The 18,789-nt window shown below is 39.5% G+C and overlaps 1 protein-coding gene across 1 annotated transcript in view; it reads left to right on the top strand.

Annotated features, from left to right (window-relative positions):
• The window catches only part of TENM3 (teneurin transmembrane protein 3), a 116,803-nt gene that overhangs the window by 74,864 nt on the left and 23,150 nt on the right, over positions 1-18,789 (top strand). The window contains exons 18-20 of the mRNA XM_010076639.1: positions 4,722-4,954; positions 5,501-5,655; positions 6,466-7,340. Coding sequence (XP_010074941.1) covers positions 4,722-4,954; positions 5,501-5,655; positions 6,466-7,340 — 1,263 coding nt within the window. The remainder of the gene's footprint in view (positions 1-4,721; positions 4,955-5,500; positions 5,656-6,465; positions 7,341-18,789) is intronic.

Below are 18,789 nucleotides of genomic sequence, written 5' to 3'. Positions count from 1 at the left end.
TAACAGTTTTGTTTCTTTAAAGGTGTACTTCTCTTAATAATGAAAGTTTAAATTGTCCCATAGTAACACAACTCCAGGAGTTAAGATTTTAAAGTACACCAAGAGTCATAGGACTGGTCATAAAGACAATAGTAATCAGAAGGATTGTAGTACAACGTTCATCTGTCCTGGCATTGCTGCAATAGTGGCAAGAACAGAAGAGAAGAAGGTGGATGCTTAGAAATGCTTTGCCACAGCAGCCAGTGCTGATGAGGAGACAAAATCAGAGTTATGTTAAAATCTTGCTGGATACATGAAACCCTGCAAGACTTTGTGGCAGAACTGTTAAGTATAGGGTTTAGCAGCCCTGCTGGTCCATTTCTCTCCTTTTTTTGCTGCCAATCATTTTCCTTTCTTGTTTTTAAACAAATCCCAGAGAGTCGTATCTCAGTTCTCCTTTTTTTTAAATTCACTTTGCTTTGGACATACTTATTTGTGACAATGGGGTTTATATTTTTAAAAGTATGTTTCAAATGTGTTAGGCAAAAAATTCCATGACTAAATAAAATGTTTGCATCAGTGCTAATGATCAGAATTGGGAGTTGATGAACAGTCTTAACTGGTTTTATGTAATTTTTGAGGTGTGAATTAGAGGCAGTCTCTTCTATTTAGTGGTTTTAGGTTTTCACTGTTACATTTAATTTGCATGTGTTCATGACTTTTAAAATAATTACATCCCTTGTGGTATCACAAAGTTGTGATTACAGCTGAATAAGACATTGTCTTGGTAAACATGTGGAATACGGAATAATACTCAAAATGGGAATTTGGAATGGACAAAGGGGATTAAGGAATGTACATGTAGTGACGCTTGTTTTGCTGTGATTTAGTAGTAATGCCCGCTCCCACCTCTGGCAGAACTGTGGTCACAGGCTCAGCTGTGGCATTTCAGAACGTAGATCCCTGCATGTAAGAAAAGTTGGTGAGGGAGACCATTGAAGCTTTTCTCCTTTATTCATGCTTACACATGCAGAAGCTCCAGGTAGCAAAATTGCAATCATACTGAACAAAAATTAGTGTAACAGCATTTTCATGGGCCTGTGTAGCAGCTGTGGAGTTGTCTTCTGAGGCAGAAGGAGGCATAGAGGACCGTGGAGAACTGGCTCTGCAGGAGCAGTTGTGGAGCCAGTAGGCAGGAGGTGTGGATCACACTGTGCAGCCTGACGCAGTCTAGTGCGAGTTTGAGTTTTGTCTCCCATCGTACATTTTCCCAGTGTCCACTGTTAGCCTTAGGGGTTTGCTGCTCAGGGCTTCCTAAGCCAAGAGTGGCATCTTTACGTGTAATATTCTATTAATTTAGCTGGTTTTTATTTAACACGTGTAAACTTTTAGGATCCACCAAATCCTGTGGCCCAGCTTAAGGACACACCGTGAGACCAAGTAGCTTCTTTTGTCTGTGTGAAGTCATGCAGAGTCCTGGGAAATGCTGAGGACATTTCTATTTAAATTGCAGTTTGGAAAGCAGCCCTCAACAGATCACTTTGCAATATATAATTGCTAGATATCAAAACTAAGAAAACACACTAAAATATGCATTCCCCAAGTAAAACTAATGAACAAGGCCAAATACTAGTTCAGATCTGTTCTCTATTCAAGCATTCAAATTTCCTCGCCTATAAACACAGCGCTTCAGCACAGAGTGTGATGTGCCTCCTGCCTCAGTGGGAGAGACAATGCAGATCAAATTCATCCTTTCATATACCAGTGACCTAACATTTTTTCAATCTCAAAGCTGAACTGATGGCTTTATACACACGGCTGCTTGTGGGTGATTAATGCTGACAGACATTCATGGAAGAAGTGATTTTTAGAAAGACTTTGAAAACAGGGAGGTCATTTGTAGGCTATAGTGGTATTCCACATCTGAGAGCCAGAAAAAAGTTTAGCAAAACATAAAAACAGCTTTGAGGGTACATGGCTTAGAAGTCACAGAGTGAATGAGAGAGAGAGGGGGACTGAAGCAGGAAGAGTATTTTTTAAAATTCATGCATGAAGAGTAATGCAGGTGATCTGACAGTTGAAGAATTGAAAGATCGGTGCCAGCAAGATGACATGATGCAGTGGGAAACAGATCATTACAGTTCTGTGCATGTGTATTTGCACACGTGTGTGTGCACTTCAGACTCAAAGCACTGTTACTATTATCTGACGTAGACAGAACAAGTTAATTTTTAGTCATTTGTCTTTGTAGGAGCACATGTTGGTATGTAACTGCATATTTTTCAGAGCTACTGACAGTGATTAGGCAATACTGAATAAGTCAAGAAGTCATTGACTGTGGATTTTATTTCTTTGCGTTTGTTGTTATTGGTAGAGGGCAGAAGCTTAATATAATTTCAGGCTACAATGAAATAGAACAAACTGTGCAGCTTTCCAGCTGCCAGCTGCTTATCCCTGTACTATTTTTGAGATCAGCATAGTGTGCATAGGTGTTTTCTGGCTGGAAAACAAACATGGTTTTCACCAGACAGTTACTCTTGTTCTCAAATTGTGCCTTCCTCCTGTGAATTAATGTTTTATTTCTGTCAGCTAAAGCTACCTCAGCTTTTTAACCTTCACTTGAAAGGAAATGCTGAAGTTAAGCCTGTTGTATTATATCAGAAAGGAGCCACTAGACATCTACATAGGACAAATTGGAGAGTTTATATTGATTCAATAATAATATCCTATACAATCCCAAACTTTGGGCGTTCTTTTATAAAATGAGAACAAACCCTTGAATTATCAGCTGAATTTTTTTGTTTTGGTAACTATACACTACTCAGTATAAGACTTCATCCCAGATAAGAAGATCGTTTTTGTTGGTATTATTAAGATATCTAAATGTTTTCATATTTATGAAGAAAACAGCTTTAAGAATTCTTTCTAGAAATAAATGTGTTAGGCATAAATTATTTAGTTACTGATCACTCTTTATTCAAACAATTGAAAAATATGTTTGAGGCAATGTTAGATGAGTTGAAGAGAAGTACTTTAGATTTTACTAGTATATGAAAGGACTTTATTTTAAATCACATTTCACATTTTGCAATGCGTTTATATTTGAAATGTCTGCATACTTTCTTAAAGACTAATCAGGTAAATGGGTATAATTTAATTTTCAATCTATAGAGGTATAAATTATTTGTACACTACATAGTGATCATATTAAATGATCTCTACGTAAATTAAGGCTTCAAAAATACCTCTCAAGTATTTAGCCCATGGGCAATAATAGATTTCTAACAGACAGAAATTTAAAGTAAGCCTACATTTAATTGTTTTCAGACATGCTGTACAACACTCAGCTGTGTAGCAGAGCTCTTTAAGAGGTGCTAATCACTGTGTATTTGATGTCATTACTCTGCTTCACTTGGTTTCTTCCTTCTGAACCAACATGTTAAAAGTCTTAAAACCAAAGAAAACCCTATTTATGCAACACATTTTTCTGTGTTTTTGTAATTGGATAGCTATAAAAATCTGTCCCTGCTAAAAGACATAATTTGTTCACAAGTTGTTCCTGTTGGTCTCTTGTTGCTTTTTCCAAGTGGCAGTACATAAAAATGTGTTACATTAGCACAGTTATGTATTTACAAAATGTGAAGTATAGCATTCTGCGAACAGATGTTTGGCTATCACCAAGACTGGTAGATCTGTTTAAGCAGCACTTTTGCAAACATCAGAAGTGGGACTGACTGTTCTGACACTCTGTTTCAGTCCATTAGGAGAGCATCTGAAATTACCTCCTGTGTTTACATGACCTTATTTCAGCAATTTGTGTCATAAATTAGGTCAGGAATCCCAATTGCAGTGGGTTAAGTTTCAACATCATAATATATCAACCAAAAACGTACTCTCCAGGGCTGTTTTTTTCACCAGCAGGGGAGAAAAGACAGTACTTCTCAATTATGTGGCACCAGTGGAGAGGCAAAATGTACATTTCTGGGAAAATGGTTAGCAATATATATTTTCACTGTAATAAAGACTGTGTTGGCATAGGTAGCAGTTTTGTGCCAATGTATACAGTTATTTGAAAAATGACTCTGAGTTAACAGAAAAGCTCCGCTCGGTGCTCTGGTGGAAAAGATGACATTTCCTAATGCGTTAAGTCATGCGTAACACGTCTTTGAAAGCAGTGGATTAAACAAATACTTATGAAGGATGTCTTATCTCTTGCCTGTGAACTAATAATACGAACTCTGCCTTATCTGTTCATGAATTATATAAACCGTGCACTCCAGCAGCCTTATATAAACTAAAATAAAACAGATGATAGAATGATAACAACCACAACACAGTGTAAGCAAGGGCTGAGGTCCTGCTGCAAAGTTTGGAACTGGATCAAGGTTCCCGTAAAGCCTGTGAGTTTTTAGATTCCAGTATTTTGATTTGGCCTATTACAGAGACAGAAGCTGTCTCTCATTACATCGCGTGGAACAGGCCTGTGAGCATCAGGGACAAAAAGGATCTTCTGTCCCAAAAAGCTGAGTAGTCTAGATTGGACTGCCTGTGACACAGGAAAGAAATGTGAACTAAGAAAGGTTTTAGGGCCATGACCTGTGCTGCCTATGCCTAGAGCATCACCCTGGGTTTTAACTATTTATGTTTTACTACACACTGCATATGAACTGAAGCCTTTTCTTCTGGATCCAGTGTTAGGTGCAATTGATTACAGTATACACAATGTATAATTCATTTTACAGCAACAACCCAGCTCACAGATACTACCTTGCAACTGACCCTGTGACAGGAGATTTGTATGTTTCCGACACAAACACGCGCAGGATTTATCGGCCCAAGTCGCTCATGGGTGCAAAAGACCTGACCAAAAATGCTGAGGTGATAGGAGGAACAGGGGAGCAGTGCCTGCCATTTGATGAAGCAAGGTGTGGTGATGGAGGCAAGGCGGTGGAGGCAACTCTCATGAGCCCTAAAGGTAAAAAGAGTTATCCTTCCTTTCAATATAATATGAAATTTCAGTGCTGGGGGCATGATCGTGTTTAATTACTGAACCCAGTAGTTGGCTCACAAATATGGTTTTGAGTAATTTTTTCCAACTGGAAAGATCATTGAGGGAGAGAGCTACAGGAGACCTGGGCTGGCTTTTTACGAAATATTTGGCTTTCATGGTTATTGAGCACTTTTAAATGCTCATTTAGATTATGTGTTGGCAGGCAACAGTGAAGATTTAAAATCAGTGTTGCTTTTGGTCACGCTTATCCCATTTTTCAGGTTAACTTAAAAGCTAGACCCCTCTCAGCATACTCTCCAATGAACAGCAAATGCGATCAACAGGAGTAAATTTCATACTTAACACTGGTTTATTATGCAAAATATGTTTACAAGCTGGTTTACTACCTACCACCTACGACCATGTATTCTGCCCTTAATTTCCACTAGATACATACCATGTACAGCCTTAGTTGTGGATAATATATTCACTGCTACTACAAGAGACTGATTTCTGTTCTCTTCACTACAGGAATAGCAATCGACAAGAATGGGTTAATCTACTTTGTTGATGGGACCATGATCAGAAAAGTGGATCAGAACGGAATAATATCCACTTTGCTGGGCTCCAACGACCTGACCTCAGCACGGCCTCTGACCTGTGATACCAGCATGCACATCAGCCAGGTACTTCTTGGCTGCTGCTAATTTGGAAAGCTGAGCTGGGGCTATAAATGCAAATGCAGTTTTCTTGCCCTAAGAATAAAACTGGGTGGAGTGTGTAATGGATATCTGACAGCAGAAACTGAGCAGAAAGAAATCTATTTCAAGGGTGTGAATCGCAGTTCATTCTCTTAGCTATAAATGCTGCTGTATTCAATTTTTCTGCCCATAAAGTTCAGTTTAGAACAGCAAAGCTATCAGCAGAAAACATTAAGTCTGGTAGTAAATACTAGGCAAATGGCAGATCTGTTAGAACTATATTGGCATGTTGATGTTTCCTGAATCACTAAGATCCTTAGCCTACCTAGAGTGCACGAGAGGATATATACAAAAGAACATGTTTTTCTCAAGAAGCTTGTGTAGGTAAGAAGAGACATCAGTGGTGGCATGTTTAAAAATGGAGTACAGTACAGTATTTCATAACCTCGAAGGTAGTAAGTTATTTTTGCTATTACAGGAATAAAAGATGAGTACTGTCCTTAAAGTATATATTTAGACTTTGACATCTGTCTCTATTTTTATTTATGCATTTGTGATACATAAAAGTACAGCATTTATTGGAGGGGAAATTCAACCTGTAGTTGAATTATAGTTCCAGTGCAACTGCCTCCCTGAAAATCTTTGGTTTGCTGCATGTATTTCATACAAGTCTTTTTGTCATGTCTGTTACAGCAGATGAAAAATATCCTTACAGCAGTGTCCACAACTGAAAGTGAATTAATTCATTCAATCTCCACTGGTTAACTGTTTAACAAAACACTTGTCTTTGTTAAGGTTCGTCTGGAATGGCCTACAGATTTAGCTATCAACCCAATGGATAACTCCATTTATGTTTTGGATAACAACGTAGTTTTGCAGATCACTGAAAACCGTCAGGTTCGCATTGCTGCAGGGAGGCCAATGCATTGCCAGGTTCCTGGAGTGGAGTACACGGTGGGAAAGCACGCTGTCCAGACCACGCTAGAGTCAGCAACTGCCATTGCTGTGTCCTACAGTGGCGTACTCTACATTACAGAAACTGATGAAAAAAAGATTAATAGGATAAGACAGGTCACAACTGATGGAGAGATCTCATTAGTTGCTGGAATACCTTCAGAGTGCGATTGCAAAAATGATGTCAACTGTGACTGTTACCAAAATGGAGATGGCTATGCTAAAGATGCCAAACTTAATGCCCCTTCCTCCTTAGCTGTGTCTCCGGATGGCACCCTGTATATTGCTGATCTGGGAAATATTAGGATACGGGCTGTGTCAAAGAATAAACCCTTACTGAACTCAATGAACTTCTATGAAGTTGCTTCTCCAACTGACCAAGAGCTTTATATCTTTGATGTCAATGGTACTCACCAGTACACTGTGAGTTTAGTCACCGGAGACTATCTGTACAATTTTAGCTACAGTAATGATAATGATATTACTGCAGTAACGGATAGCAATGGGAATACTCTTCGTATCAGACGGGATCCCAACCGGATGCCAGTAAGAGTGGTCTCTCCTGATAACCAAGTCATCTGGTTGACGATAGGCACTAACGGATGTTTGAAAAGCATGACTGCACAAGGGCTGGAGCTTGTCTTATTTACCTACCATGGCAACAGTGGACTTCTGGCAACTAAAAGCGATGAGACTGGATGGACCACTTTTTTTGAGTAAGTACATACACTAAAATTAGATGCCTTATAATTTTATTGAGTTACACAGTACCATTGTAAATATTTCTCGAGATCAATGAAGTAACTGTAAAGATGACCTTTGATAACAAAAAGCACAGAAAGATACTTTTTGTTTCCCATGCCGTCTTCCTGTCTGATTTCTTCCAAATACTGTGTCTGAATAATTTAAATTCATTATTTTGAATTTCAGTTTCATATATTGAAATAATTGTGAGACAACATCTCAGTCTTGTCAAGAAAACTGTGACTCAAACAACCATGATTTTGTAGATCTGCATCAAAAAACTAGATTTTCATCCCATTTGCTCATTAGATTGACATTGTTCTGCAGCAAATACTGACAAGACATTTGTATTCACTGCGCAATATTTTTTTTTCTTTTTTTTTTTTCTAAGTAAAATCATATCTGCATGGTCTTTTATGCAAAAAAAAAAAAAAGTCTGGGTGGGTATTTTTTTGAAGTTGTAAAAGGTTGTGTTTCACTGAGTGGCAAATATGCAGGAAGGATCTCCCAGATGACATGGCAGACTTTCACACAGGTGAACCCAGGCAGAAGAAGCTGAGAAAAGAAATGTGGGCTGCGGGGGGAAATGTCATTCCTGTAGGAATAAACTGAAAACACAGAGACCACCAGCAACATGTGGTGTACAGGTGCGAGCACAACAGCAAGAGGTATTAGTGGAACAGTAGGACTTGTAATTTTCCAGCCTCAGAAAAAATCTTTTCAGTGAATTGCTTTACCCTATGTTACAGTCATTAAGTCATCACTGCCTGTTCATAACAGCCAGATTAGCAAAATGTTGTACAGAATCCTCAATTATATTGACTAAGGAAGGTCATGATAATTTATAGGTAAAGTAGTAGAACCTGAGAGATGATATATGGGTTTTACAGGCAACTTCATCCCCAAATGAGCTGAACTCATTTGATGAACTGATAGGCCAAACAAAATGTAAGAAAAATGCAGCTTAAAACACAAAGCATTTATTTCAAACAAGGTTGATGTAGAATTAAAACAGAATTTTTTCCAGTCATCTCTGACAACTGGAAAAATACATTTATTTTTAAACCACATGAAAGACATGCTAAGGTTGGGTAAAAATGTGTCTATGAAGGAGTGGAAGACTTAGAATTAGTACAATGAGTAAAAGTGTCAGAGGGCCCTAAGCTGAAGTATTCAGGATTACAAAGGGCACCATGAAAATCCAGTAAGTCCCTCTTCTTCTCTTTTTTATTTTTTTCCCTCCTCTTCTTTTCTCCTATCTTTATGATGAAGTGCAGTAGCAAATGCTGCCAAGGTCAAGGCCTAAAAAAAAGCTTTCAATTCAACACACATGATAAAGAAAATAAAGTGTCGGTGTCAGGCAGTGGCAGCAAAGCCAAACATCTGTGTTCAGAGATAGCTTCACATTTCTGTCAGTGTACATTTGGCTGAGGCAGTGTGCAGGAGGACTCTGAGCACCTGTGTCTACTCTCCAGCCTCTACATAAGTCCATCAGAGACACGAGAGCAGCAGGTGCTGCTTCACTGCATATTGTGTCCTGAAGTGGAGACAGGGCTAGAAATGCTGATTGCTAACAAAGACAGCAGGTGGGATGGTGCTGCTGCCAGTTTTAAGGTATTCTTAAAATAATCTGTAAATTGGCAGGGCTTTGGTAGCGGGCACATTCCCAAAGCATTAGCACATGTCTGTAATATCTAATTGTGCATTTGTGCATCCGATGCATCTCTTTTTAGGTCCTGCCAAGAGGACACAGAAGCACAGCGAGAGATACACAGAGGAATGAGAAACGGTTTGGTTGGGAGGGCGTGTGTTCTTGTGAGTTAGCCGTACTGTGTGCTGAGAGACCAAAGCACAGCTTTGCCTGGGCTGGGAATAGTCATCCATTTCCACAGAGAGTAAATTCAGTGTTTAACACACACAGTCACTTGTTTCCAGCAGGCAAGTTGGGCAAGGCAGTCAATTTGGGGGATAGTGAAGACCCTTACTGAAATTAAGGCATCTGCTGGGTACAACAGGCACTTTAAATCATGCTGGCATTCATACTGGCTAATTGAGGACCTAGAGTTTTAATCAGGGCGGTAATTTCTCACCATGTTGCCTGGAGTTTTTTGTGTAGCCTACTGTGATGCACTGCAGAAGTAGCTGACGGCTCCTGAATGCATCCTAATGGTGTCTGCACAATTGCAAAAAAGGGGATATTCACTATTAAGTGGTTGATAGGTCTGTATTTTTCATCATAGGGAGAATTCAGGGTACTGTGTGTTACGCAGTACGTTGTTATTTACTGAGTCTGTAAGTAGCCATCTTTCACACCTGATCTGCTTTCACCCAGACCTTCTGGTCTGAGTTAGGTATGTCCAGCTGGCTTACGGGGAACCCAAAGGGCAGGTATTCCCCTCAGTAAGTATCAGTACTATTTCCAAGCTGCTGTTCATGCACTTCCTAAACAATGACCTCTGACCAATGTCTCATTAGAATTCCCAAGCTGAAATAATTACAGAGGAAGCTACGCTATTTCCCTCACCCCAAATTCGCAAGTGTATGAGGCTTCTGCAGAAGCAAAGATCTTTATCTCCTCCCTGTAGCCATGGTGAAGAAGTAATCTGTTTAATTGCAACAAGGAAGATTCAGATTAGACATTTGGGAAAACTTTACAGTCAAGATTTTGGAGCCCTGGAGCAGACAGGCAGTGATTCTGACCCCTTGCCTTTCACAGACTGTCTTTAAGAACAGATCAGACATCTTTCAGGACTAACACAGGAAGAGCAAGCCTGCCTTGGGGTAGGGGTTGGGCCGCATGACCTCTCAAGGTCACTTGCAGTCATGTTTTCTGTGATACTCTGTACAAGTTAATACGGAAAATAAAAAAAAATTGCACTGATTATGTACAGCTACAGGGAATAAGTGGAAAAAAAGCACCGTGTGGCTTTTTCTTGCCAAAACAGCATTCTTGAAAACATCCGTGGGGCATCATAGCTGCTTACTTCTTTCTAACATAAAATCCCCATGCACCAAATTTGTGCCTGTGTATTTCCCTTTTGAAGAAAAAATAGATATAAACATGACTATTTTGCCATTTTTTTACTCCGGGATCAGCAAACATTATTGTCACTTCGCTTTTCAGTGCTGACAATTTGTAACATTAAATCTGTCTAGGCTGGGCTTCTGGAGGCTCCTGCTACTTTTGCCAAAATAGATGGAAACCACGTGTATCGTGTAAGGGCTTGTGTGGGGCTGACACGGTATACGTGTTTGTATCTCCCAGCTTTTGCATATTCATATTTGTAGGTAGTGTGGGATAAAATATTTTCAGTTGAAGAGTTTTCTGTTATAAAAAATTAAGTCTTGTTAAAATAGAAAGGTTTCCCTGGAACGTCAGGCTAGGAATAAGAAATCAGGAGAAGAAATCATTCTGACTTACTTGTTCTGTTTTAGTAATAGCAAAATATTTCCGTTTCATTGCTGAATTCATTTTCTTCTAATATCGGAGTTTATTTATGTATTTTATTTACTCCATTGTATTATTCAGATTCTTAAAATATTTTGGGAAGGGGATAGAACTACATTCTGTGCTGAATTTAGACTTTCTTCCCACACAGAGTTAAAACTTTTCAAATATTAGAATTTCCAATGGCCTAGAAATGTCATTTTTCAACTAGCTCTGCACATGGCTGGGTTGTTTCACCCTTTGGTTGTCACACATGTGTTTAAACAGCAGAATTTACATTGGAGTAAAAAAAATACTGTGTTTTAAGTAATAAAAAGATCAGTCTTTGAAGCCATTTCAGTAACAGCTTCAGTAACTACTCTCTTGTGCAAATCTGTTTGTATTACTGGAGTGTGGATCTAAAGAACTTAGATCATTTCAGTTGAGTTCTCAGTGATTTGAGAGCAGATTTATTAAAACAATTTAATCTTTTTTTTCCTTTTTTTAGAACAACTTTGTAGTGAACAGAGGAAATATTTGAAACAACATTGCATCCCAAAAATTGGCAATCACTGCTTTGGCACATTTTAAAGCATCTGGACTTGTTTCTTTTCATGGCTTTTTTCCACTGACTAAATCACACTAATATCAGGTCCAAAAGAAGTTTAACTTTTTATTTCATTTAGTCTGCACACTAATTAATCTCAAGTTTATTTAGTCTCCACTTTGGCTGAAGAAGGGAAGGACTGACATACAGGAATTTTTTTTTTCCACTCTTTCTGGTTTTAACAGTGAAAATTGTAAGTACTGACTTGGATTATTTAGGCTCTATCGTCTCTTTTCTGTATTTGTTTTCAGACTTAGTATTTTTTGTATCTTTATGGCAAAATGTATTTCTAAATTCCTATTTTGTTAAAGGATATAGTCTGCTGATCAAAATTGACACTTTATGTTTTAAGAATGCATACTTTTGTAAAGTGCTGTTACTAAAATTCATAGTAACTGTTGTTATCGAAGGTCTAAAAACTTGCTGCATAAAAAAGACATTTAACAATTCACAAAAAGGATTGAAAATACATGCATACTAAAAAACTAATGGAGCCATATGAAGCTAAAAGACCTCCAGATTAGGTTTTATAGTGAAATTATAATATTAAATAAGGTATAAGAGTAATCAGCCTAATCAAATTCTGTTGTTACAAAATTGTGAGATATCTGAGCTGGAAATTGTGAACTATAACTGCATATTATGTATGCAAAATATGAACATTTCAATAGATAAATCTCAAAAATTGAACTAATTATAGTCATATTAGCATTTTGTAAGTGGCACTTCCTAGCTAGCCTATATTACATTATTTTGTGCAGCAGTTTCCATTCTGCTTTCACACATGGAGAGCTAAGCCAGGTGCACAGAGGGAGCATTTTTTTCTCTGGACCTAAGTTTTTGAAGTATCAGAAGTTAACTCCTGAAAAGCCCTAAAGTGTCCCTGTGCAATTGCTGAGTCACGTAGGAGGTCAGATGTCCTCAGCCTGCAATATCAGGTCTCTGTCAAAGCCCTTGCATGCCAACACTTGCTAGCCAGGCTTTTAATTCAGATGAAAATGGGCAGAATCCTCAGTCTTAATTGAATGTTTGACTGTGCTCGAGGCCACATCATTCCAGAGAAAATACTCATGATACTTCATGCAACCAGAAGTGTAAGGCAGCCTTTGGAGAAGGTCCCCAGTGTCTTGTTCAACCCCACTTCTTCTGAGTCATCTCACTATTCCGTATCACTCCCTGGGAGCTGCCAGAAGCTGAGCACATGCTTGAGGCGTTCTCAGGACCTCAGAAAGTTGTCAGAGGTGCAAAGGGTCTCGCCACTCTGTTCAGCTTGCTCCACAGCTACTTTGTGTAACTTCAGCTGGGGCGTTATCGGTGAATCCTTAGCCTGCTGCCCCAGTACCCTCTGGCTGCTTTGTGCCTCTCTGGTTGGTGGAGGAACTGGTAGAGGCTCCTCTGCGAGGGAAAATCCCTCCAGGGCAAGAAGACAGCCATAGTTGTCTGGGCAGCACCTGCCAAGGTTGGGCTGGCTGTGAAGTTTGCAGTCTCCATGCACTCTGGTGTGCTTGGCACTCAGGTGATCTCTGACAGCCACATAGTCCTTAGAAGTGATTTAGGACAAATGGGGGTCAGCCCAGCATCAGGTGACGGGGATCTGTCTCTCTGCAGTCCCGGCCCAGTGCTTCTGCAAGCTTCCCTGTAAAGAGGCAACCATTCCTGGCTCTCACACCTCCCCTGGAAGATGTAGGCTGCAGATGCTCTCCTTTGGCCTCCTCTAACCCTGTTAGTTAAATTCTGATGAGTTTCCTCCCTTAGCCATGAATTAATTGCAATAGCTACTGTTTCTGACCTCTTTCCCGCCCTCTCTGCTCTTGGTTCCCTCTCCTTTTAGGAGCAATATCAGTAGGCAGAGATCCAATCCGAACTAAGATGCCTCCCCCTACTCCCTGCAAGTTCACTGCCTTTCTTCCATGTCTCTTTTTTTGCTCTCCAGACCCTGCTCTCCTACTACACTTCCTTACTTTCTTACCTTATATCTTGCTCCTTCCTATGTCTCCCATCATTCCTCTAAGGTGTCTTTGGCTTCCCTGCCTTTTCCTTTCCCAGCAGTGCATTTCTTCTCAATCCCCTTTTGTATCTCTTGACAGTCCATCCAATGTTTCCCTGGCACTTCCTGCCCTGAGCTCATTTGTCTTCTCCTTCCCCTCCTCCCTCTCCCAGTCAATTCCTGTCTCCAAGGGAATGCAACAGAAATCAAAGAGAGTGACATTAGCAGGCAGAGCTCTTACAAGTTTACTTTGCTCCCGCAGTTAAATTAACAAGCTTTCCAGACATTCTGGAAGTGTGCTGAAATCGTGCAGAATATGAAATCCTTATGATAATTTTATAGATTCTTACCTGTGATTCTGTCCAGTCTATTTTCACTGTGTGCTGGAGAGTATCACCCTTTACACATTAGGCTTTTACTAACAATGCATTCAGTGCTGTGGTTTCCTTAAAACTCTGTGATGCGCAGAGTAAGATACAGCCTCCGGCTTGGACTTGTTTAGTTTCCCCATGTACCAGGCACATCATCTGTATCTGTCGGCATTTGGCAATAGGGAACGGATGATATTTTGCAGTTTTCCTTTTGCTTCATCTTAATGCCATTGCTTGTGGAATTTGACTTGGAAATACTGAGATTTGGCTTGTAAAAAGTCTATGGAATTTCTGCTGAAAGATTTAATTTAGATAAAAGCAAATATTTAATTTTGATCAGATAAAAATTATCCCCCAATAGTAGTGTCAATTCACTCACATTTATTGTATATTAGGATGTTCACAATTCAGTTTCCATTATTAATATTTCTGTACTATTTCCTGTAACATTTGTGGGCTTTTATTTTCCTGTAACATTTGTGTTTGGTTTTGTGTTCATTTTTCTATCACGTTTCAGTAATATGAATATCTAAAAATGCCTAGTCTTCTTTTTCCTTGCAGTTCTGAAGCTTTCATTCTAATTTGATTTCTTACAAATACCAGAACTTTGTACAAAATTGTAATCTGGATTTTTTTTATCACCTCTAAACAGTGTTCTCTGAATGTCCTTGGTATCATAGTGCTTTTTGTATATTTTTATCCTTTTACTGTCAACAACCTTCTATACCTTCTGCTTTTATGCTGCTGCTTCTTGCTTCATCAGTCTAAAATGTAGTGGCTATAAAGTAATTAACCATACTCATTAAAACAGTTTTGTTCAGATGATTTTCATATTCTTGCATTGACTTTTGTGGCATCACGAGCCCTTGATTGCAAATCATAACTTCCATGTGCAATGTCTTTAATCTTCCCATATTAGATTTACTCAAGAAACAAAAGACACACTCTGTTAGTTTTTAGCCGTCTCTCTACTGTCTTATTGGGAATATTTTTGAGATATCCGGTCCTTCCATGGGTGCCTCTTTATCCACATTGCCTGTCTCAATCCAGCACACAATACATACATTTCTCTCACAAAGGGCATTTCTGGGACTAGCTGGTTCTGTCAGTCAAGATTTGGTGCTTCTCCTCTCAACATGGCACAAATTGAAATTCTGGCAGGCATAACCCTTTCTCACCATTTCATGTGCACCCATGGAGGCAAGGCTGGCCAAAAGGCAACTAAAACACTTCCCTCTATTCAAACAAGTATTTCCCCTACCCAAAGAGAACTTTTAAGGAAAAATATGAAGGTGACATGTTTGATGTGTGCATGGCCACAAGCTGAAGAACGATGTGTTTTTTAAACCTTCCCTTAGAATATGTAACCACGTTTCATGCAACATGCAATTTCTGAGGGGAGCTTAGTGACAGTTGTGCTTGTGGACTGTACTTAGTATGTTTCTTCTTTAGATGAACTGTTAATTTATTTTTTTTTTAATTTCTAACTTTAACTTCCTATTACTAAGAATAGAGGTGGTGTTCCCACAATTTTCTAAACTGGAACTATAACTCAACTCTACAGTAAATTTCATAATTATAATATGCTGTCACATACTTTAGTCTTGTGAGACTTGTGCTGACAGTGGAGCACACAAACTTGCTGTTTCAGACTCATCCTGCTTAATAACAAAGTAGACATGTTCAAAATAATTAATTAATAGGCACCATTAGCTAACAATGTGATATTTTTTGAGAACTTTAGTGCGTCCCCTGATTGCTCTGATATCTGTAGTATATCTCATTTGATAGACATTTACCCATTTCTTGATTCTTGTATGTTTACTGTTCCTTGTTCTTAGAACTAGGCTAAGTATCAGAAGTAGAACTGAGAAACCATTAAATAGGTAATAATATCAAAATAGCAATGCTGAAGATACATATCAACATTATTACATCTTACATGTAAGAGAAAGGAAGAAGTGCATTGATTTCTGTCAAGGAAATCAGCATGTGATGTCTCTGAGGTTTTGGAAAGCACTTAGAAATAAAGATAGGTCGGAAAAAACTAGTATTGTTCATATTAACGACAAACGTCCTGTGTTGTGAATCCAGTCAGCTCTGCTCAGGCTCCTGAAAGTATCTGTTTCACTTGGCTTTATCAGGAACTTAATAATACCAATTGTTCAGTTACTTACATGTTAATATTCTTGTCCCTTGTTAATTTTCTTCGTCAAACAGAAGTCAAGGAGGCTGTAGCCAAACTAGCTCACCTTCCTTTACACTCACTATATGGGGGCCAGGTGCAGTGAGGGTGGAAGGGCAGTTCCAGACTTCACTTGAAAAGGTGACACTATCTTTTCAGTCATGCTGTATTCAGACACACAGTCCTCATTTTCAAACTTCATCAAGAGATTTGGTTTTCCTTAGTGTAATCATTATGTTCCTCATCCTCTCCTCAGCTCCACAGTTCTGGTCTTTGTCCATTTGTTCTAATTCTCCTACACTTTGTGTCCATCTGTCTTTCTTTTTCATGGTTTTCCTGAACAGGAATGGCATTGATCCTCCAGTTTTGTCCTCCTTCCTCCTCCCCTTCCTTTGCAGAAGCCGCTGCCACAACACCTCTGAGCCATATTCACTTCTGCTACAACAAGGAGTAACAGTTTGGGGGTGTTAGCCTGTTTTCCACAGGAGGCCATATTTTCGGTCAGAAGACTTATACCTCTCATAAACAGTTCTGAATTTATTAATCTGAATTTACCATTTATTAACTTGAATAAATTTCAGCTTACTATAGTAATCAGGTTACTGCAGTTCTCATGAAAAGGGGTATTTGGCTAGAAGAAAGTGTCCCCAGTGGGGCCAGAATGATCAGCTCTTTAGGGAGCCTACCAGGCCCATGCAGTTGAGAGTCCTACCTAATTCCCAGCAAAGAGGGAGAGTCTGTCACTTCTGAAGCCTGCATTGGCTGGGTACCAGACTCGTGCTCTGAAGGAATGAGGAAAATACACCCATATACTTTTTGCTTTCCTTTTTCTAAATATTCTTGTCAAACATAATGCAATTTAATAAGTTCACTACGTCCAATATCTTGACCCTGTAAAAACACTCTCATAGAGTTTTTACCTTTCAAAATGAAAAAGAAAAAAGAAAAAAAGGATTAAGGTGAAAGAAGCAGCAGTACAGCTTTTTCTATGAACAAAATGTCTGGTGAAAGAGACCAACCTTGCATCTTTTTTTCACTAAAGGCCTATGCACTCAGCTCTGATACTGTAAGCAGACCTTCCAGCACAAGGGACAATCTGTCATACAAAGTATATATACACCAACATTTCTTCTGTTTGAAAGGCCATACTCTGGTATTTATATCGACAAGGCACACAGTTTATTTGTACAGTAATAGAGGAGCTAAGAAGGGGGGGGCGGGGTGGGAGAGTGACACAGAAACAAACCAGGAGCCTCAGGGAGCCCTGAGATTAAAGACACTGTGCAGGAAGCTGCTGTGGGGCAGGATCTGGCTCTGCACATCCCAGCAAAAACCAGAGTCTGGCCCCTGCAGACCCTGTGAGGCTCAGGGGCAATGAATTCCCATTAGAGGGAAGTTGAAAAGCGGAGGATGAGTGTTGAGGTCTTGTAGATAAAAGCCTGGCTACTGTAATTTAGTCTCACTTTCGTAAGGACAAGCCTCCTTCCATCAGTCTTGAATTGGCTGTGCTCAGTTCAAAAGGGTGCACGCTGCTGAGGAGCACGCCCCTCCTTGGGAAGCTGCTCCATCCCCAGATACCACCTCTCATTTAAGCCACGCCACCTCCATCACGCTGCTTTCAGTGCACCCCTTCCCTCTTGCACATACACCCGAGTTGTTCTTGCTTTTCAGAAAGCACCATCATCATTAATGCTATTTATTTGTGCAGGTCCTTGTGCATGTAAGGTCTGTGTTAGAATGCAAGTTAGGAAAGAATTCTTGGTTTTGTGAATCCTTATGAGAATGTATATGGCAGGTGCTTATCACAGCAAACAGCACAGTGTGGGAGGATTGTGACACTGTACAGCAATGAGTGGAAAGTTTGTCAGTCTTCTGGCAAAAAAAGTAAAGAAGCGGCCTGGCATGATAAATTCATGTATTGCTTCTTCCACTGCAAAGCATTCCCCCCAAATACCTGTCTCTGGAAGTCATTTTGGATTAGGCTGTGAAGGTGGTCAATCTTCCTGCAGCACAAGCACTGAACTCATGCTTGTTTGCCTGGCTGTGAAATGAAGTGGAAAATGAGCATCAGAAACTTCTTAGGGAAGTGAGCGAGCTATTGGGAGGAAAGGTGTTGATTCATTTCTTTGAGCTCCCTTTCCAACAGACACTTTTCTGCAGTGATTTTCATTTAGAGTGTGCCTGTTGTTTTGCAGATGAGTTATGGCTGTCAAGAATGGCCTACTTAGATGAGTTGTTCACATGTGGTGTGCTGAATGCCAGTTTACAAAAAAGGGCTGAAAACTATACTTCTAATGTGATGACAAAATAGTTACACACAAAAAAGGCTCAAAAGCTGCAGCTATCACAGGAGAAGGTGAAAAGATAAATTGTCAATCACTTTCAAGCTGAGGAAATTTCTTCATTAAACCTGGGCTGAAAAATTCTCCTGGCCACATTGCTGAGATAAAAGACCATTACCTGAATTATTTAACCAGTTGTGCAAACAGCTGCATAAGACTTTCCCAGATGAAAGCAGGATAAAGACCTTTTCCCATGGAAGGCAGCCATCAGATAAAGGGACAGGAAAAGCAGAACAGCTCCTTTAATTTAAGCTTGAGTTTTCTGACACTTGGTTGAGCAGGACAGAGAAATTTAGCTGATACTAATACTTCTAATGCCCTTCCAGCCTCTGCGTTTTTGTGAGTTTGCATTTTCTGCCCAAATTCCATTAAAAAAACAAGTAGAATTGTCCAGAATTGAGCTTGGGCTGCAGTTTACTTTAGGTCCTTCCAAGAATCAGTCCTGGACCTATTTTCTGTAATTCCTGTTCATCCACTATTTCTAGCCTAGCTCAGGCTAGGC

The sequence above is a fragment of the Pterocles gutturalis genome, unplaced genomic scaffold, assembly GCF_000699245.1.
Source record: "Pterocles gutturalis isolate BGI_N339 unplaced genomic scaffold, ASM69924v1 scaffold42548, whole genome shotgun sequence".
In the NCBI taxonomy this organism is placed as follows: Eukaryota; Metazoa; Chordata; class Aves; order Pterocliformes; family Pteroclidae; genus Pterocles; species Pterocles gutturalis.
The sequence above is the reverse complement of the archived record's forward strand: the minus strand, read 5'-3'. Positions and strand labels throughout refer to the sequence as shown.